This window comes from Pagrus major, chromosome 10 (genome assembly GCF_040436345.1).
Source record: "Pagrus major chromosome 10, Pma_NU_1.0".
NCBI classification, from domain to species: domain Eukaryota; kingdom Metazoa; phylum Chordata; class Actinopteri; order Spariformes; family Sparidae; genus Pagrus; species Pagrus major.
Window position 1 is genome coordinate 746,160 of NC_133224.1, and position 21,016 is coordinate 767,175.

General features: G+C 46.8%; 3 protein-coding genes across 3 annotated transcripts in view; 2 read left to right on the forward strand and 1 right to left on the reverse strand.

Annotated features, from left to right (window-relative positions):
• The window catches only part of LOC141003534 (F-box only protein 41-like), a 19,845-nt gene extending 2,992 nt beyond the window's left edge, over positions 1–16,853 (reverse strand). The window contains exons 1-13 of the mRNA XM_073474898.1: positions 16,738–16,853; positions 11,159–11,384; positions 4,098–4,278; positions 3,373–3,909; positions 3,211–3,290; positions 2,376–2,448; positions 2,031–2,246; positions 1,808–1,872; positions 1,512–1,658; positions 1,244–1,422; positions 943–1,166; positions 579–694; positions 94–246 (exon numbers count right to left, since the gene is read on the reverse strand). Coding sequence (XP_073330999.1) covers positions 94–246; positions 579–694; positions 943–1,166; positions 1,244–1,422; positions 1,512–1,658; positions 1,808–1,872; positions 2,031–2,246; positions 2,376–2,448; positions 3,211–3,290; positions 3,373–3,909; positions 4,098–4,256 — 1,949 coding nt within the window. The 5' untranslated portion in view covers positions 4,257–4,278; positions 11,159–11,384; positions 16,738–16,853. The remainder of the gene's footprint in view (positions 1–93; positions 247–578; positions 695–942; positions 1,167–1,243; positions 1,423–1,511; positions 1,659–1,807; positions 1,873–2,030; positions 2,247–2,375; positions 2,449–3,210; positions 3,291–3,372; positions 3,910–4,097; positions 4,279–11,158; positions 11,385–16,737) is intronic.
• Positions 8,884–9,749, forward strand: LOC141003994 (uncharacterized; the record flags this gene model as incomplete). The annotated part of the gene is made up of 1 exon (XM_073475495.1): positions 8,884–9,749. A coding segment is annotated over one exon (798 nt), but the record flags the coding sequence as incomplete, so codon positions are not given.
• Positions 12,030–20,962, forward strand: cyp17a2 (cytochrome P450, family 17, subfamily A, polypeptide 2). The gene is made up of 9 exons (XM_073474856.1): positions 12,030–14,742; positions 15,268–15,388; positions 15,508–15,646; positions 18,207–18,436; positions 18,551–18,637; positions 18,868–19,083; positions 19,178–19,347; positions 19,858–19,961; positions 20,047–20,962. Exons 1-9 carry the CDS (start codon positions 14,525–14,527, stop codon positions 20,310–20,312), a joined length of 1,551 nt encoding a protein of 516 aa, XP_073330957.1. The 5' UTR covers positions 12,030–14,524; the 3' UTR covers positions 20,313–20,962.
• Positions 20,963–21,016: the final 54 nt, after the last annotated feature.

The window sequence follows — 21,016 nt, forward strand, 5'->3', positions numbered from 1 at the left end:
CAGGTAAACAGACAGACAGTCAGACAGGTGTACAGACAGACAGGTGTACAGACAGACAGGTGTACAGACAGTCAGACAGGTGCACAGACCCACCTGTATGCGAGCGTCTGCAGGTTCCTGCAGTAGCAGCTGGCGAGCCACAGCGTCCTGTCTGTGAGGATGTGGGGACACTGAGAGACAGACAGGTGGAGCAGACTGCCCCCTGCTGACCGCAGCAGAGCCTCCACCCCCGACTCCACACTGCCCCTGAGACAGGAAGCACACAGGTCCACTACAGTACCCACAATGCACCGAGGGAGCACACCTCAGTGTGTCAGTGTCAACTTTAGTCCTCCTGATCTGTCCTGACCAATCAGACGACAGCTGGACTAAATCAGATGCAGTTGCCATGGAAACATGCATTCCTTTTTCAATTTAGGAAAATAAGAGCGTTTAAATTTTTCTCAACAAGCTTCTCAGCATTAATCCCTGAGAGCTGTGTGTGTGTGAGTGTGTGTGTGTGTGTGTCTGTGTGTGTGTGTGTGTCTGTGTGTGTGTGCGTGTGTGTCTGTGTGTGTGTGCGTGTGTGTGCGTGTTACCGAGTGTTCTTGTGATAATCCTCTCGGGTCTCGTCAGCTCGTCTGCTTCGAGGCTTCAGGTTGTTGAGAACCGCCGACTGAGTCTGAGTGCACCACTGAGACAGAGTGGTGAGGAACTACACACACACACACACACACACACACACACACACACCAAATATGGATTAATCAAACAACAAAGCTGTAAGTTATTCTTGTTTGTTCGATAAAAATGAGTCCAGCAATAGTAACACAGTGATGATGATGATGATGAAGATGATGATGATGAAGGTGATGATGATGATGGTGATGATGAAGGTGATGATGATGAAGATGATGATGATGAAGGTGATGATGATGATGGTGATGATGAAGGCTGCCCTACCTCGGCCGACACCCTGGCGTTCTCCAGCCGGAGGCGTGTCCAAACCGCCGGGTGCCTTGCAACGAACCGCCAATCGGAGCAGACCTCGGCGGCGCGCAGCAGCGAGCGCAGGTCCAAATAAGGAAACACGCAGAAAAGCCCCGCCCTCAGCTTCAAGGTGTCCGCCCCCAGCTGTCTGTCGCCATGGTGACGGGACGGGGTGGAGCGGAGGGAGGAGGCGGCTTCTGCAGAGGAGGGAGGAAGTTAAAAGGCGGCGACAGGAAGCGTCGAGAGGAAGAAACATTTAAACGCTTCAGTTTACCTGAACCAGGTGTGTGCGTCCGGGCGAAGATGAGTCTCCTCATCTCAGCGCTGCTCCAAAATCCCTCCTCCTCCTCCTCCTCCTCCTCTTCTTCCTCCTCCTCCTCCTCCTCCTCCTCAGTGCTGTGGTGACGGTGGTGTCTTTTGCTCCACGTTCTCCCACATCCTCCCTCCCCGACCCTGAAACACAAGAGAAGAAGAGTCGATGATGTAAAACAACTCTGATCACCACAGTGACACTTCGTCCTGAATCACAGGTCAACAGGTACCACGGTCTCTCTCTCCTCCCGTCTCCTCCTCCGCCCTGTCGTCGAGTCCAAGATGGAGGGCAGTGTTGGAGGTGGACCGACCCGGCCTCGCCGTCCCAACCTCCTCCTGAACCCAGAGACAAGGTCCTCATGTGACCCGTCAGACCGCTGAGACACACAGAGAGGAAACGTGTCAGCTGAACAAATCATCTCCTCAGTGTCGTAATGCTGTTTTATACTGAAGTGGCAGAAATAAACAAAGATTTAATGAGAACAGAACGAAGCACTTCACACGCTGTTATGATGCGTTCAGGTACCTGTAGTGAGGCTGGCTGTACAGCTGCTCTCCCAGTCTGTAGGAGCCTGACACACTGTAACTCCTCTGGAGGACGAAGACGAGGAGGAGGAGGATGAAGACATGAGGGAGAGGAGATGTGAGAAGAGGTCGATCAGACAAATCTACTTCACAGATCAGTATTCAGACGCTCGACTGAGACTGAACAGGTTCATATTAAAGTCGTGTATCTGATGTTTTCTCACCCGGTTGCCGATGGCCCCCTGCAGCTTGTTTGTGATGATGTCATCAGTGCTGCCGTCCAGACTGCGTCCTCCTCGTCCAGGTGCAGGTGTGTACGGGTCAGCGTACGGGTCCGTGTGTGTGTAGCTGTGGTTGTGGTGTGTGTGTGTGTGCGAGCTGAGCAGCAGCAGCTGTCTCTCTGCACGGTCGGCTCGCTCCAACAACGTCTCGATGAACACCTGAACACAAACACACTCGGTCACAATTCACCCCTCAGCTCATCGCCGCAGGTTGTTCCCTGAAACTACACGACCGCTGTGGCGTTCTCCAGAACCGGTCCCTGAACACAGGACACAACAAAAGATCACCTGCAGTCTGGACTTGGCTTCGGCCTCTTTCTGAGCCGTTTCCCTCAGAAAACTCTCGATGTCGACCATCTCCCTGCAGACACACACACGTACACACAAGACAGCCTGAAGTGTGTCGGACAGTTACAGCAGACGCAGATAATCATGTATCTAAATGTCATAAACACACAGATATGAAACAACATGAACATACACAACACTGTGTAGACAGACACACACACACACACACACACACACACACACACACACACACACCCTCAGGCCTGCTGAGCCTCACTGTCATCTTACATTCATCATCACAGCAACCCGCAGCTGTGTGTGTGTGTGTGTGTGTGTGTGTGTGTGCGTGTGTGTGTGCAGTGATGCAGACTGAACATGACGTCTCCTCTGTCTGTGCATCATGTTGTTTCTCTCGAGCTCACAGATGATCACTGAGGATTCACGCTGCCAGATTTCTGGATGATCTCTGTCTTAATTTAAGAGCTGCATCACTGTGTTGCCATGAAAACTATGCCGGGTTAGCCGTTAGCCGTTAGCAGCTCCTGTTAGCAGCTCCTGTGAGCAGCTCCCGTTAGCAGCGTGCTCGTGGATGCACAGACAACTCTCACTGGATCACTCTCACTCATCTCCAAGACGTGAGAGTCACACTGAATCTTAATATGTTTCATGTTGTGAGTCTGAGAAGGAGTGTGATTTATAATCCTGGTCCACTGGCTCAGAGAGGCTGCTCATCATGATAACGTTAAAAACTAAGAATGAAACGCTGCAGACAGACAGACGGACAGACAGACAGACAGACAGACAGACGGAGGGAGGAAGCCTCTGAGATACTGACTGTTGTCGTTCGTTCAGCTCCGTCTCTTTTCCCTCCAGATCTCTCTTCAGTCGCTGCATCATCTCCATGGCAGCAGAGACCTGATGGACGGAAACAAACACTGAATCATCAGATAATCTAATTAAAGAGTATTTAAATGTCCGGCGTCACAGCTCCACCCACCTGCCTGGACAGGTACGCCGCCCTGTCCTCCACTTCCTGTTTCTCGCCCTTCAGTCGCTCCATGTCCCGCCTCTCCAGCTGTAGCTCCGCCTCCCTCCTCTGTAGCTCCACCTTCAGTCGACCCATGCGGCGGTTCACCCTCTCCTCCACCTCGGCGAACGTCCGGGCGAGTTTCCGGTCCAGCCCCAGCCCCAGCCTCTCCTCCAGCCCGATCCCCACCGACAGCCCGAACTCCAGGCCCAGCTGGACCCCCACCTCGCCAAGTTTCCCCCCAGGAAAAGGCTCCAGGGAGCCGGGGAGGGCCAGAGCGGTGGAGGGCTCCTCCGGATGTCCCATAGAAGAGGGGAGAGCGAGATCCGACGGGCCGAACATGTTGCTGAGGAGTCTGACGGAGGCAGAGGACGAGGCGAGATCCAGACAGGCCAGCGGCAGGGCGAGGCTGTGGGCCTCTACACCCAGAGAGGAGCTCTGTCCTCGGGATACAGCCTGGCCCGGGAGTGGGAGGAGAGCACCGGGCCTGGAGCTTCTGACTCGGGTCTGAAATGAAGGTTTAAGTTTCTCCGTTCAGAACAAAATCACATAAATCAAACTTGGAGGTTAATCTGCAACTATTCTGATAATCGACTGTCCCTCGTCGCCCAACAACGACTGATTTAAAGATAAAATAATCAACATTTTAATTGATGATGGAAGATAATTATGAGCAGCAGCACCGTATGAATTACCTGCGACAGCACCAGCAAGGTCTCGTAGGTGTGTCGGCTGACCAGGTGAGCCCGGAGCTCAGGTACGGACGAGAAGCGAAACTCGTCACCACAGCGAGGACAAAAGTAGGGCAGCTCCGAGGAAGAGGAGGAGGAGGAGGAGGAAGAGATGGAAGACATGGTTCAGCAGGGAGCTGCAGACCTGGAGGATCAAACAGGAGCAGCTGAGAAAACAATAGAAACACTGCAGCAGACAGAGACGGGAGGACGCTGCTGATGGTGGACGAGGAAAACACTTCCTGCTGCACACACACACACTCGCACACACACACACACACACACACACACACACAATCCTCAAGAAGAAGTAAACCTGAGTAAAAACTGGGTCAGTGTGTGTCTGGGTGTGTGTGTGAGTGTGTGTGAGCTGCATAATTGATTTTGTTGAGATAAAGATTTAATGAGACTGAAATCTGTAGATTAAAAAACAGCAAAGCTTCAACAAAATGTGTGTGAGAGTCACGTTTCACTGATGAGCCTGTCCTGTTTAAATAACATGTCCTACTAATGTCAAATCCTACAGGCGTGTGTGTGTGTGTGTGTGTGTGTGCATGAGGCTAATCGCTAAGTGAAGCGTGCATCTTCCACCCCACTGACTGTGTGTGTGTGTGTGTGTGTGGCTGACACAGGATAAATATGAAAACACACACTTGCTGATGATGCACTGGGCGTGTGCAGTCTGTGTGTGTGTGTGTGTGTCCTCTGGTCAACCCCATGTAGAGGAATTTTGCACATGGATGGATGAGCAGGAAGAAAGAGATGTCCGTGTGTGGACTCCACCTCTCTCTGCCTCCATGTCTCCGCCTGTGTTGACCTCTTTCAACCCTCAGGACACTAAATCGCCATTTTTCTCAATGGAGTTCTGAACTAGAAATCTGCTGCGGTCACAAAATGAATTAAAATGGCGTCTGAAATATCTTAAAAACTATGAGATGGTTCTCGCATCTGATGATCCATCATCAGGTCCAAATGACTGAAACGCTCATAAGCCTCAGCTCTAGTTTCTGAGAAGTGCTAATTAGCAAATATTAGCATGCTAACATGCTAAACTAAGAAGGTGAACATGAAACAGTCCCCCTGATGTTAGCATTGTTATTATTATTGTAACCATTATAACGAATGTCCTCTAACCTTAATGAACTAGTGCGTTTAACCCAAACTACTAAACCGTAAGCTAGTAAGTCACGTTTGTGCCTAAACCTACCGAATCTTTAACAGTATCTGAAACATTTCACCATTAAAACGTCCAAAAAACCCAACCAGGCGGAGACGAAACATGATGAGAAGAAAACTTTAAAACCTGTTTGTTAATGAACTCCCATGATCCCGCGCTACCTCACGACATCATCTAATTTAAATAGGAAAAACAGGAAGTTACCACCAGCAAAAAAAATCTACTTAGACTCTAAAACTGCTGATTTACACAAAACACCTTGTTTGTTTCATCCAAGTGTAAAAACAGCCGCCCGGCTGACCTGCTACCGCTGCCAGACAAAAGCAGTTTGACGTTAGCGCTTCTTAACTTAGTTTTTTGGACGTTTTAAACCAACTTGATGTGTTAGTTAGTGATATTTAAGGGGCTGGTAGGTGGAGCTATGCTAACAAGTCGCTAGTTTCCTTCTGGTTCCAGTCTAATTGGGCTAAACTGAGTTAGCATGTGAGTCAGATTGGTAAACTGTTGCTACGTCTTTCACAGTTTAAAATGGAGGACTGGTTGATGTTAGTCAGAATATTTAATAATGGTGATTTAGTTATTAACCTTCACATCTGACCACAGATAAAGAGTTGGTTTGTATTTTAACAGCTTTGTGTTTATTAATGTCTCTTCAATCATTTTTAAGCACTTCATGGAAAAACAGTTTAAATAAATAAATAAATAAATAAATAATCTGTTTGTGCAGATCAACTCTTCAGATATGATCCTACAGTGAAAACAGTGATTTAAACTAATTAACATTTCTTCAGTTAACAGATAAACAACCAGTGAATTCATCAACTGGCTCGAGCTCGTTTGAAAACCGGAACATCTGGGTCACAATTTTGTGTTTTGGTGAAAAACTAAACCCCCTCTAAGATCCAGACACAGAAGCTGAGCGAGTTCTGACCCAGAAGAACCAGCTGCTGCTGCTGTTGGTCCCGTCGGTGTCAGCATCTTAAATCTGCCCGTTAATTCAACTCTTACCTGTAAAAACGTTCATCCGTCACTCAGCTCATTGTCAAATCCGTTGCCATGGTTTCCCGTTTCCCGCTCACATATTCACTCCGTCCTCGTGCGGCGGATCGATCCGGTACCGACGGTCTCGTGCGGGAGCGGCGGGGATGTGTGTGTGTGTGTGTGTGTGTGCGCGCCCCCTCCCCTCGCCGTGAAGCCGCCGCGTGCCGCTGCTGTTGCTGACGTAAACACCACGTGACGTGTCAGTCCTGATGTGGAGGTGACGGCTGAGCGGAGGGGGCGTGGCCAGGGGTCGAGTAACAGTTACTATGACGTCACTGTGAAAATACTCCGCGTGCAGCTGGACTGTGACCTGAAGAGTAACTAGTAACTAAAGCTGACACATGTAGTGGAGTACAAGTAGATACTATATGTGCCTCTGGAGTACAAGTACACTCAAGTAAAGTACAAATACTTTAAGTAAATGTAGTGCTGTAAAAAGTCGTACTCCAGTAAAAGTAAAGTTATGGTGTTAAAATATTACTTTGAAGTGAAAGTCTCCCATATGAAGAGTACTCGAGTACAAGTATCTGATATTAAATGTACCTGAGTAACAAAAGTACAAGTAAAAGTAAATGTTACATATGTTTACATGTATTTTTATGATTATCAGAATCAGTGTTTTTAAAAATATATTTATGTTTTTTATCCAATTTCCATAGTAATAGTTTTAATTTACTTTGCTGTGATGCAGCATGTAATCTGTAAAGTAACTAAAGTTATCAAACACATGTAGTGGAGTAAAAAGTACCATGTTTGTCTCCTCCATGTGGAGAGGAAGTATAAAGTGGCAGGAAATGGAAATACTTAAGTACAAGTACTTCAAAACTGTATTTACAGTACTTGAGTAAATGTACTTAGTTACATTTCACCACTTCACCAGGTAAAACTCTGCCTTACAGGAGTTGTAGTGCTGACTCGTGACCACTGGAGGGCGCCAACAGCCTGTAGAGAGTTTGAGCTGTGTGCTCAAGTACAGTGATGGAATGTAACTGAGTACATTTACTCAAGTACTGTACTTCAGCCTTCTTGTATTTTACTTGAGTATTTCCATTTTCTTTTACTTCATACTTCCACTTCTCTACAGTTTAGAGGTAAATATTGTGCTTTTTACTCCACTACATGTATTTGATTACTTTAGTTACTAGTAACTTTACAGATTACATGCTGCATCAGAGCCAAAGTAGGATTTTTTTTAATTAATTGATTTATACATCATTTACTTGTACTTTTGATACTCAAGTACATTTAATATCATATGCTACTTTTACTCGAGTACTCTTCATATGGGAGACTTTAACTTTTACCAGAGTAATATTTTAACACCATAACTGTGTTTATGTTTTACAACAATAATACTCCTGCTACTATTACTTATCAGTGATGTAATGTAACTAAGTACATTTACTTAAATACAATTTTGACCTACTTGTACTTTACTTGAGTATTTCCATTTTCTGTTACTTTATACTTCCTCTCTACATGTTGGAGACAAACATCGTACTTTTTACTCCACTACATGTATTTGATTACTTTAGTTACTAGTTACTTTACAGATTACATGCTGCATCAGAGCCAAAGTAGTGAATTTATAAGTAAGTGTATTTTATCATCAATCAGATAAAAAACTCTGATTCTGATCGTCAGTCACAAACATGTAGGTTTGTATTATGCACTCGTACTCGTGATACTCGATTACATTTCCTGTCAGACACTTGTTGATGATGTTGTCATGTGAGAATAAAGCTGCTGTTACCATGGCAACACGACCTTGAACAAACCCATGGGTCCACTTGTTGCCTGGCAACAGCAGCCTGTTGATGAGAGGAGCAGGAAGTGCTCAGTGACGATGAAGGCGATGAAGCTGAGGGACAGACTGACGCCATGTTGTTTGTTTGTTTGTTTGTTTGTTTATTGACTCCATGCACAACGAGGGAACATTAACGTGCACAGCCATGTGTGCTACTCAGAGTCAGCTCACACCGAGCTGCTGGGTTCATCTGTACACTGCAGACACCAGGACACGTATCCCACAATGCATCTGTGTGCCGGTCATAGAAAAGTGACATCATTGCACATCGACGGCCGTAGAAATGTGGCTCCTCTACAAATATACACACTCTGATAGAAACAAGGCCGAGCATAGAAAAATAGAGATATGATACAAACATAGAAATATGACATAAAAAGATCTGAGTCAACAGAAGCACGACATTCTGACGTCACCACGCACGTTCGTCACTGTCACGTCCTCATGCACAAAGTCTGAAACATTATTTTACATCCTTCAGGTTGACGGACTGCTCCTTTAAAGTCCACAGCTGCTCACGTGACCGCAGACAGCCAATCAGAGTCCAGAGCGGCTGCTCTTCATCTCCGCCTCCTCTTCCTCAGCTCCCACCGCACCGTCGCTGCGCATGCGCCCTGAGAGGAGCCACGGCGGGACTTTAAAGTCCTCTCTAAACACCTTCAGTGTGACGTCACATGAAACGTCTCTCCGACGTTTCCGGTTGACGGTTCAAATCCTGAACTGAACTTAACTCCACAGCAGCCAATCAGCGCCGCCGCTCACACGCCGGGCGCGTTCAGGGCCAGAGAGTAGGCGGCCATCATTTGCGCGCGCAGCTGCTGCTTCACGTGCACGCGTCCGTGCCTCTTCCTCTCGTCGCTGCGCGCGAAGCGCTTCCCGCACACATCGCAGGAGAAGGGCTTCTCCCCGGTGTGCGTGCGCGTGTGCGTGGTCAGGTGGTCGCTGCGGCTGAAGCTGCGCGCGCAGATGGTGCACTGGAAGGGCTTCTGTCCCGTGTGGATGCGCACGTGCCTGTTGAGCTCGTCGGAGCGCGAGAAGCGGCGCTCGCAGCCCTGCACGCTGCACGGGAACGGCTTCAGCTTCGGGCCGCTCCTCGCGGGAGCTCTCCTGCCCCCGCGAGACGCCTTAGGAGCGCCCGGCGCGTGCACGTTGCTGATGTTGACTATCGGGAACGCGCCCTGCAGGAGGGAGGAGAGCAGGTGCGCGTCCAGGGTGGAGGGGAGGGCGGAGGGGGGGAAGAGAGGGCTGCTCCCGCTCTGCACGAGCTCCGTCTTCACTACCGGCCTGCTGATGACGTAGCTGCCGGGGTCCCCCCCGGTGCCCGGGGCCGCCAGGCTCTTCAGCCAGTCCTCCAGCCCCAGCGGCTCCTGCTTCACCTCGCAGCCGGCCTTCAGCTCGCTCTGCCCGGCCTCGGAGCTCAGCAGAGAGTCGATGAACTCCGCCACATCCACCTGTTGCTCCAGAGCGGACAGCGGGAGGAGAGAGTCGCTGGCCAGGAACAGAGCGTCATTCCCGGCCACTGAAGAGTGTCCGCACCCGCTGCTGCAGCTGGAGCTCACAAACTCGCTCTTCACCACCACCGGCGGACACATCGCGGCGGGGGGCAGCTGCTGGGCCGCGGCCAGAGGAGCAGGGAGGCCGGAGGCAGCCGCCGGAGCGAAGAGCGGGGCTGAGCTGGAGGCTGCAGCCGGGGAGGGCGCTGCGGGGGCCGGGCTGCACTCCCGCAGGGAGCCGGTGTCGCCCTGCTGCTCCATCTCGGTGCAGATCCCGACGATCTCTGTGATCATGTTGAGGATCGCGTCCGCGGTGCTGCTGAGCCCCGCGGCGGCGGCGGGGACCGGGACCGGGACCGGGACCGGGACCGGGACCGGCTCCGGCTCGGTGAAGAAGCTGCCGGTGTAGCCGAGTGAGGGAGAGAGCGTGTCCGAGGAGCAGTCACTGAAGTCGGAGAAGAAGTCTGAGTCCGAGGCGTCAGTGCCCGGAGAGAAGACTGAGGAGGAGGAGGAGGAGGAGGAGGAGGAGGAGGGAGGAGGGGGAGGAGGAGGAGGGGGGGAGGAGGAGGAGGGGGAGGAGGAGGAGGTGTTATTGTTGTTGCATAATGCCTCCGCTGCACTCACACAATCACCAGGATCCAGTTATCAGTGATAGCCTAATCAGTGTATTTACACATGAATCCATAAACAGAATCGATCAGCTGTTGCGGTTCTTACCTTGGCAGAAAGGTGAGCCCACGTCACTGTCCGCTCCGTCGCTGCGGCTCGAGCCCACACTGTCCACCCAGGCGCTGCACGCGTCCTCAAACTCAGACATGAAGCTGTCGTCGCGCTCCAGAAGCATTGCGTGAAGTGTTGCGGGTGTTGCGGGGATTCCCCTCGCGCTGTCAGGTTATAATCCCGTTATTAATCCGTGAGCTCGCGCTGCGGTCCGTTAGTCCGCTCGGTGATGCTGTGGATGCTGGGCTCCCTCCGCGCGCCGCCCGTTTTATACTCTCCGTCTCCTAGGTAACTCCCGGCCCGGCCTTATTGGTCTGCACCGGCGCGAGGGATTCCCCCCGCCGCGAGCTTCGTAGCAGCCCAAACATGGGCTGCATCCGGCTGTGACGGCGGGTATCCCCATACCATAAAAGGACAGGCGGGAGAGCGACGTCGAGCCGAGAGGAGAGCGGGGTTTCCTTCACTGCGGCAACCGGGAGATTATACAACCAGCCCGGGCTCACACAGGATGGAGCTGCGCTGCTCCAGATCCCATTCACAAAAACACCAACTTTACTCCTCTTCATCACCGCTCGGCTGATGTTAACTTACATCTCACAGGTCGAGATATTTTCTGAAACTTTAGATGCCGATCTACGATTCGGCAAATATAACAACACACATATTAACACACATTTTAATACAAGTAAGCTGCCATGTCAGAGGGCCGGCTTCGAGAGCAGCCTGTCTGAAACACTCACAAAGGGCCTGAAGACGATCAAATCTGCATGTTTTTGTGCATTAACACCTGTTTGATTTGAGGCTTGGTCTTCATCAAATGTTGCTTTTGCAGGATGAGAGGTGAGACTGTCATGGCTGACTCACACAGCAGCAGAGCAGTCCTCACACTGTGCTCATGAGCCTCGCCTGGACCCGCTGTGGGCCCGATCCCATGGTTTCTGTGCAGAAACAGACGCTGAGTCTCGTGTTTGTGTCGCACTCTCAGCTTCAGCACCACGGACAGCGCTGCAGTGCTGCAGAGAGGGCGAGAGACATAAGGAGCGAACAGACACAGAGAGAGAGAGAGAGATTATTACATGTTACTGGCCCACATGTGACATCCTGCACATCAATGTTCAGCTGCTGTCGCCATGGAGACGGGAGATGTTATATAAAAAGGAGCAGAAATAGAAGCTGCTGGTTTCTTCAGCTCCGTTTTACATGTGTAACAGTGTGTTTAGACACAAATGTAACCGATGTAACAGGCTCCTGCACTGAACGTTTGGATAATGGAGTTTTCTGCTTCTTTGATTGCACAATGTGATGATGTACAGTAACTACACATCAGCGTTCACACAGTCTGTCGTCCACCAGGAAAAGGACGGAAACATTTCTATTATAGACTAAATCAAACTTCCCAAACTGAAGGACGCCGCCCCATTCAGAAAATCTTCTGCGGCGCCACTCAAACTTTTAATCACGACTGTGTTCCCGTCACTGACACGATGTTTTACACATGATCAAGTTGTGTCAGATAAATGTGTCGTCCTGGTGGGAAAACAAGAACACGGACCAACAACTCGTAATTTCACTACCGTGTTTCATCAGTGCTGATTACTTTTTAAATTTAAACATTTAATGTTGATTTCAGAGTCAAACTCTCGGTCCAGGCTTTGGGAATCACTGGACTGAATGACTGAATAAACTCACATTTCGTCTTGTGTTGTTTTGTGTTGTGACTGAAAACTGAAACGATCCGGTTGTGTTCGCAACAGCAGAGCCAACGATAGAAGTGACCGTTTTACTCTCACTTGTACTGTGTTTCCAGTGGTAGAGGAATATACAATACAATTAATAGAATAGAAGAACAGAGTACTTGACTCTAGATATCAGTCAGGTGTCGGCACAGAGCCCAAAAGATAATGAACGACCACCCAGCTGCAGTCTGTTCACGTGGCAGCAGATCCAGACTACAGAGCAGCTTCGCTCCTCGACTGTCAGACTGAGAAACATCTTTTCTTTTGTAGCATAAAGGAACGACAACTTGCATTTTGTTGTACAACCCTGTGCTGTAAAATGACAAATACATTCAAGGTCCTATTTGTAAGAAAAGTTAGGGGTTTTTTTTCAGTCTCGTTCCAAACTCGTCAAAAGTTGATGCTTGTAGGACCGGTCGGTCGCCATCCCAGAGCGTCAGTTATTGAAGTGGGAGACCCAAAAAATCACATTTTCTTACAAATAGGACCTTTAAGTATCAAAAGTACAAGAGAAATTAAACCGATACATATATTTCCATGTGTGTATATACTGTATACTACGGGAAGACTGATTATCGTCCTGGCCTATTTTTAGTTCAGATATTCAGTATTTCTAACTTTGACACAAAACCGTGAAGAATATCAGTATTTGATACCACAGGGGGAAATTACCACATCACTGAGGACATGAAATAAAAAGATGAACAGAATAAGGCTTGTGAACGGTGTCGCAGCAGCATCTAAGTTTATTTACTGGTGGAGGATTAAATATCATCAGGGCTGCAGGTGTTTGGTCACAAACTGACCTGAAGGTCACCTGATGATGGCGCTACATGAAAAGTCATCACAGTTACTTCAGCTGCATCAATATTTCCATCCACAGAGCAAAAACAACATGTTTCAGGTCATCAGTCAATAAAGGCTGAAAGATGACGCTGATTTAAAAACTCCACACAAACAAATTAACAAGAAGAAGAAACACGAGACACCAGAGGTTTTCCTCTTCACTTCAAGACACAAGTGTTCTTGAGCAGCATCTAGTGGCCAGTGGAGGAATTGCAGCTTCTAGTCTTTCAGCATTAACAGTTGTTTATTAATATTTTGCTCGTCCTCAGCAGCCGCGTTCAGCTGCTTCTGACGCAGCCGGACGGACAGAAATAAGTAGTGACCAATCAGACGACCCGGCTGTCGACGTGACGACCGAGAGCCGTCGCACATGAGTGTGTGAGAGGACAATCAGGACGCCAGGATGATGGAAGTATGTGAGCGTGCGAGGTAAGAGACACTGTTGCCATGGCGCCGAGCTGCCTTCTGTTCCCTCCACCTGTTAGAAACCACACACACACACACACACACACACACACACACACACACACACACACACACACACACACACACACACACAGTGTGGCCTTCAGTGTCTGTCGTCTTCAGACTGACTCACTGACAGTCAGCTGTTTACAGGAGTCCTGCAGCTCGTCAGACTCGTTGATGCATCAGAGCCAAAAATATCCTCTTTTCTGTTGCACACATTCTTCTCTGTCAAACCCTGCTGCCTACGTTACCCACAATGCATCTCAGCTGCAGACGGCTCGATGCCGGCAGCAGAGGTCTGCTCAGATCACTTCTTTCTGACTCCTCACCAACACATTTGTTTCAGTTTCAAACTCTCCACCCGCCGCAGGTGACGTCACTCGAGGCAGTTTGTCAGACTTCACATGGCCGACGACAGACGCTCCAGGATTTATAGCTGAAGAACTTCACAACATCTGGAGACACACTGAGGATCATCACTGGAGGACAGGAGTGATGGAGTTAAGGTCAAACACATAAAATCCTCTAATGTCCACTAGATGCTGCTCAAGAGCACTGACTTTAATGAAAACTTCTTCAAACAATGAAAACTTCTTCAAACAATGAAAACTTCTTCAAACAATGAAAACTTCTTCAAACAATAAAAACTTCTTCAAACAATGAAAACTTCTTCAAACAAAATGTTCTGTGGACTCTGAAACTTGGAGGAAACATCAACGTGGAGGGAGGAGATGACGACTTGATTGACACTTTTAGGTGAACTGTTCCTTTAAGCAGAGGGGAGATAATGACCCTGATGATGTCACAGTGATGTCATTGAGGGGTCGTCTCTGATCCTGGAGACTGACAGAGAAACGCTCAGCGTCAGGGCAGCCGTCTCCTTTAAGGTTGCCATGGCAGCCGGTGACATGCAGCCTGATAACATCAAGGCTGGTCGACCAAGATAAACACACACACACACACACGGTCAGGGTGAGGACACACACACACACACATCAGCAATAACAACACACACACACCTGACCTCTGACCTCTCCAAGGTCTCCGTGTGTCTGAGGGATTAAAAGCAGGCGGCTCGGCCTCGTCTCCACTTCTCCAGCACCATGTTCACTCCTCTCCTCTCTCCTCTCCCTCCAGCCTTCATCCTCCTCCTCTTCATCGTCGCAGCAGTCGTCTTCTTCCTGATCAAACCCCGGTCCGGTCCTGGACCCAGACCTCGGTCCTCCATCCCCTGCCTGCCCCGGCTCCCGGTGCTGGGCAGCCTGCCCTGGCTGGGAGGAGGCCTCCCTCCTCACCTCCTCTTCACCCAGCTGGGCCACAGGTGAGAACCGAGCCTCCTCCAGGTTTCATGGTTCTGATCCTGGAGGAGGAGGAGAGCGGACGGGAAGCTCCTGAAGATCCGATCATGTGCCCGAACTCGTTAATGTTGGAGGTTCTTACTGTTTGTAACAACTCAACAGTACTTGTTTTTATTTGGAGGAACTTGTAAATGATTTGAAAAACTTGTTTATGTCGACAAGAACTTTTTATTGTTCAGAAGAACTTAAATGTTTTGAAAAACTGTTTTTATTTGGAAGAACTTTTTATTAATTTGATTTTGTTATTGTTTGTTTGTTTTCTCGAGGAACTTTTTAATATTCAAAATAACTTTTTAGTGTTTAGAAAAACTCGTTAATGTTGTAAACACTGGTTCTAAAGAAGTAAAGGACTAAGAATCAGAAGAATTCTTGTAGTTTCTGTCTGATGACGTCTTTTATTTGCTTCCTGTACGAACAACACGTAAATGCTGCTGTTGAGCGATGAGTGCATCACTGATCTGTTTGATGAGTGTCCTGCTGTGTCTCAGGTACGGGCCTCTGTTCGCTCTGCACCTCGGGCCTCACTACACTGTGGTGATTAACAACCATCAGCACGCCAGAGAGGTCCTCCTGCAGAGGGGGCGGGACTTCGCTGGACGACCGAGCATGGTGAGATCAGTCTGATCAGTATTTTTAAGCAGCTGGCGAACGCTTCCTGTTTCTGTCAGTCTTCTCTGGCAGCAGCGTCTCTGTGAGGAGATACTGGATGTGACCGTGTTTCTCTGCAGGTGACGACCGACCTGCTGACCAGAGGAGGTAAAGACATCGCGTTTTCAGACTACTCTCCTCTCTGGAAGTCGCACCGCCGCCTCGTCCACAACTCCTTCACTCTGTTCGGAGAGGGAAGCAGCCGACTGCAGGACATCGGTACTGATCCAATCAATCACCTTTCATCTGCATTTATAAAAAATACATTCTCCGGCTGATCAATCAATCACACCAACACCGGACAAACCAACACTTGTGACTGGTCACACTCACATGTTCTGGTTCTGGTTCTGATCCTGACCTGTGTCGTCACTATACAACACATGAACTCCTTCACGCTCCTCAGATTACAGAACTTATTTACAGTTATTGATGAACAAAACAAACATAAATAAAGACGCAGCACAGCTCTTGAACCTGCGTCAGGGTGACTGAAGCATCGAAGACGTAAACACTGAGTCCACCTCTCCTCCTCCAGCTGTACTGCACTCTGTCGGATCAGAACCGTCAAACTGAAACAATCAATGTAAAACATTTATCATCCAGTGCAATCAGAGAGCCTGACAGCTGACAGGGGAAAATATATCTGTGTGGACAAGTTATTGATTCGAGCTCATGAATAATTAAATGTATAGGTGGTTGAAGACGACACAGTTGATCCACATTATTAATACTCTGCATAATCAACACAACAGACTGTACGGCCTCCGTCTGTAGACGCTGGGTCGTCTACAGTGATATGAAAATCGGTGATTATCATATCACGTACATTTCCTTAACCAGGCTATTTAATTAACGTTAATAAAAAAACGTTTGTTCGACCGAAACACCTTTTTGTTTCCATCCTGTTACAGCTGCAGCTCTGATGGCAGCACGTCGTCGTGTTCAGAGTTTTATGATCTTCATCTCTGACAGAAACATTCATTTCAGTATATTAATGAGATCTGAAGCAGATGATTAACGATGACCTGCAAACCACACGTTTACTTTCCCTTCATTTAGACTCTAAAGGCAGATAAAACAGTTCTAAGGTGTAAATTAAGTAAAAAAATCTAAATCTACAACTTGAGTGTTGATAAAACCTCTTAACACCTTCAACAGATCATTAATGGATCACTTACCTTTAAATTTTACTTGTTTAATTAACAGCCCTGGTTTTTACCTTTTTATAATGAATGGACAGATTCATGGCGAACACCTGTGTGTGTGTGTGTGTGTGTGTGTGTGTGTGTGTGTGTGTGTGCACTTACCTGAGCAGGTTGAAGCTGGTTTTCATCCTGGACTTTCTATTTGCACCTGAGTTCAGACAGGACGTGTCACTTTTCTTTTCCGACTGTGAACAAACTTGAACTCGGTCTGCAGCAGCTGAGCACAGGCCGCCATTTTGATTCGAATCTTCGGCTGGGGGCGGGGCTTAAACCGCGAGGTGAACTGGTGGGCGTGTCCAACCAGAAACAAAAAAACTTTATGTATAAAAAACGAACAACTTGAACAAAAACATGTTAAACTGCAGAGAAAACTTTGAAACGTTGCAGGTTGATGTGAATGTTTTTACGTGAACTAAGTGATTTATTTACTTGTTACAGGGTCGTGTTCTTAAAGTGACACGATGAAATAAATTAAATGAAGTCACATTGACATCAACCTGATGACCACATGATGGCGATAACAACAACAAATGGACAAAAAAATAGCTTAAAGTATTGATTTATCTAGTTGTTAAAAAACTACAGTCTTTGCAATATATATTATTATACTTATTATCAAATCATTCATTTCCATGTAAACGATTCATTTACAAACATACAAAAAACAAATAAACTGCTTGATTATTTATTTTGCGACAAAATTTGTTTCTAGAATTACATTTTTTCAGAAAATATTAAAAAACAATTGAAAACAAAATAATTATTTTTTTTACAACTAATTAAATAAATTGTCTGATTTTATTAAGACATTATAAAGAGGTGAAGGATGAATACAAAATAGAATAAATAAATAAAAATGTACCACTTAATACAATCACACTGTAGCAGAGATGGACTGTAACCAAGTACATTTACAAATTCAAAGTATTTGTACTTGTATTTCCAATAATAATTCTACTCTGGAGGCAAATATTGTACTTTTAATTCCACTACAGCAGTCTGACAGCTTTAGTTACTCACAGTGATGGAATGTAATCAAGTACTTTTACTCAAGTACTGTATCTCAGTACAGTTTTGAGGTACTTGTACTTTGAGTATTTCCATTTTCTGCTACTTTGTACTTCCACTCCACTACATTTATTTGATTACTTAAGTTACTTTACAGATTACATGCTGCATTAGAGCCAACGTAAAACATTTAAAATTTCTTTATTCATTTTATAAGCAATCAGATAAAAAACACATCAGATCTAATAATCGTCGAGGCCGATCCCATCAGTCGACCATGAGTATACATCATATGTATATAATTTACTTTTACTTGTACTTTTGTTACTTAAGTACATTTAATATCAGATACTTTAAGACCTTTACTCGAGTACTCTTCATATGGGAGACTTTAACTCTTACCAAAGTAATATCTTAACATCACATCTTACTTTTCTCTTTCTCTTATAAAATAAAGAGTAATAATAATAATAATAAGAAGAAGAAGATGTGAAACACTTTACAGACCATGAAGATAAATGAATTACGTTCACTGAAGTTGAATAAAGACTCTCTCTCTTCAGTTCTGTCCTCGGTGGACAGTCTGTGTGTCGAGCTGCTGTCCGCTGGTGGGCGTGGCTTCGACCCGTCTCCCGCGGTGACCTGGGCCGTCACCAACGTCGTGTGCATGCTGGTGTTCAGCGCCACCTATCGCCACGGTGATGCCGAGCTGCAGGAGGTGATGCGTTACAATGACGGCATCGTGCAGACGATCACCCGAGGAGGACTGGTGGACATTTACCCCTGGATGAAGGTACAACTACCCTGAACCTCATCCTGAAGCCTTGAGACAAGATGTCCTCATCATTCAAACATGTCCAAAATGTCTTCACTGTCTAAAATATCTGTACGGTCGATCTGCCCTCAGGTGTTTCCTAACAAGTGTCTCAGTAAACTGAAGGAGTGTATCATCGTCAGAGATCGACTGCTCTCACACAAACTGGAGGAGCACAAGGTAAAGAAGGAGCGGAGGTGAACTCCATGGTCGGGTGTTTATTCCTCCAGACCTTCAGGAGGAATAAACACCTGGAGTCACATCAGATTCTGTAATCCTGCTGACAAACAGACCAACAAACTAACAAAAAACGTGATTATGCACATCTTAAATCAAAGTCTGGACTTTAATAAACCCTGAACCGGTACCATAAGCTCCTCACAGAAATCTGTACCTCTTCTGTGATCCAGGCATCGCTGAGTGACGGTGACCCCCGTGACCTCCTTGATGCCTTGCTCAAGGGCCAGATGGAGAGCGGGCGGGGTCAGAAGTCTTCTGGGTTAGAGGATGAGAGGATAACAGACGATCATGTCCTGATGACAGCAGCCGAGGCCTTTGGAGCCGGAGTGGAGACGACGTCCACCACGCTGCTGTGGATCCTGGCCTACCTGCTGCACCACCCGGAGGTGAAGTCATGTGACCGACCTGCTTTTTTCATTTTTTAACAAAAAAATCATATTTCTTGTTTATAAACAATCACTGTGCCCCGCCCCCCTGCAGGTGCAGGAGCGCGTGCAGAAGGAGCTGGACGAGCAGGTGGGCAGCGAGCGGCAGGTGTGTGTGTCCGACCGCGGCCGGCTGCCGTACCTGGACTGTGTCATCAACGAGGGCATGAGGATCCGACCGGTCAGCCCGGTGCTGATCCCGCACACCGCCATGATCGACAGCAGGTAGACCGTATACTCGATTTATTGATTAACTAGCATTTGTTTTGTTGTTGTCATGTTTGTGATTATCTGTTGGACTATTGGTAGGATAAAACATCAATTATAGACAAAACGATGAATCAATGAATCTAGAAAATAATAATCACTCAAAACAAAACAATCAAAACAGCTCTGGAGGAGAGTCGGTGTTTATTCCTCCAGACCTGCTCTGATCCGGAGCTGTTTACCGACAGGAGGAGAGCTCAGAGATTATTTTTAAACGTTTCTCTTCACTCCTGTTTATCAACCTGACTGCAGCTGCAATGACTCAGATACAAATGTTTTAAAGTTTAGTGTTGTTCGACCTCCTTCCTCACTCCGACTCTCCTGGAAGTTAGAGCGACAGGCGACCAAATGAAAATGAAATTTGTGGATTTCTCTGGTTTGAACATTGTTGATACTTTATAGTAATTTCAATGCAGAAATCTTACATATCATATCTTCATACATATTTCCAAATCCCCTCTCTTGCAGTGTTGGAGGTCACTCTGTCGGTCGTGGGACTCGTATTCTGGTCAACATGTGGTCGATTCACCACGACCCCCGACACTGGGACAAACCCGACCTGTTCAACCCTGGTAAAACACAACCACCTTGTGAGAAATATCTAACTTTCATTGGAGCACCTGAACACACCACTTCCATGTTTTCCTGCCTTCGCAGATCGTTTCCTTGACGACCAGGGCCGGCGGGTCACACCCTCCTGCTTCCTGCCATTCGGGGCGGGGCCTCGAGTCTGCGTTGGTGAATCGTTGGCCAGGCTGGAGCTGTTTCTCTTCCTGTCCTCTCTGCTTCAGCGAATGAGTTTCAGGCTGCCGGACGGGGCGGCTCCGCCAAACCTGCAGGGGCGGCTGGGTGTGGTCTTACAGCCATTACCTTATAAGGTCATTGTCGCTCCGAGGGCGGGGTGGGAGGGCAGCGCAAAATGAAACATAGCAAAGTTCAATGAAAAGCGTAATGAACATTAAGCTGAGATTTTTGTTGTCTTGCAAAAAATCTTATAAAATTAAATTCCTCTTATGAAAATTAAATAAAGAAATGAATAATCTCCTCTCTTGTTTGTCACAACAATGATTAATATTTGTAACATGTAATGTTAGCTAGCAGCGCTAAAAAGCAGCCTTTCCCAAACAAATAAAGAAAACAAAACATAGTTCTTCATAGCTATAAAAATATTTAAAATGGCCATGAAAACAAATAAGAATCTTCATTTTGCAAGAATTCCTTTCAGTTAAGGTAAAACATGTAGCTAACCGTGACGCGGATAGTTAAAGAAAGTTAGCTAAAAATCTTTTGGATTCAGCATAAAAAATGTAAGGGAAAAACAGATAATTATTAAAGGTTTTTGCAAAAAGCTAATGCTAGGCTAACCCATGGCTCCACTGCTCCAACTTCATCCTTATGTGGCTTCATGCTAATGCTATGCTAGCTTATTGTGTAAAATGAATAAAAGATGATAAACTTCATGTGATTGTTCTTTTTTTTTTTTCCTAAATTGGAATCTACTTTTCTAACAATAAACATTCTTAATTAAAAATGAATTACGATTGTTTTGACAAAATATTGAAGTGTAGTTTTGTAAATCAATAAATAATGTTTAATCTCCTGTTGTGGTGTTTTGTTTTCATTATGA

Bases quoted from the DNA above. Each gene is read 5' to 3' on its own strand.
- cyp17a2 (XM_073474856.1), top strand. From the start codon at position 14,525: ATGTTCACTCCTCTCCTCTCTCCTCTCCCTCCAGCCTTCATCCTCCTC. The intron at 14,743-15,267 runs GTGAGAACCGAG...GCTGTGTCTCAG, and splicing joins TTCACCCAGCTGGGCCACAG to GTACGGGCCTCTGTTCGCTC. The intron at 15,389-15,507 runs GTGAGATCAGTC...GTTTCTCTGCAG, and splicing joins TCGCTGGACGACCGAGCATG to GTGACGACCGACCTGCTGAC.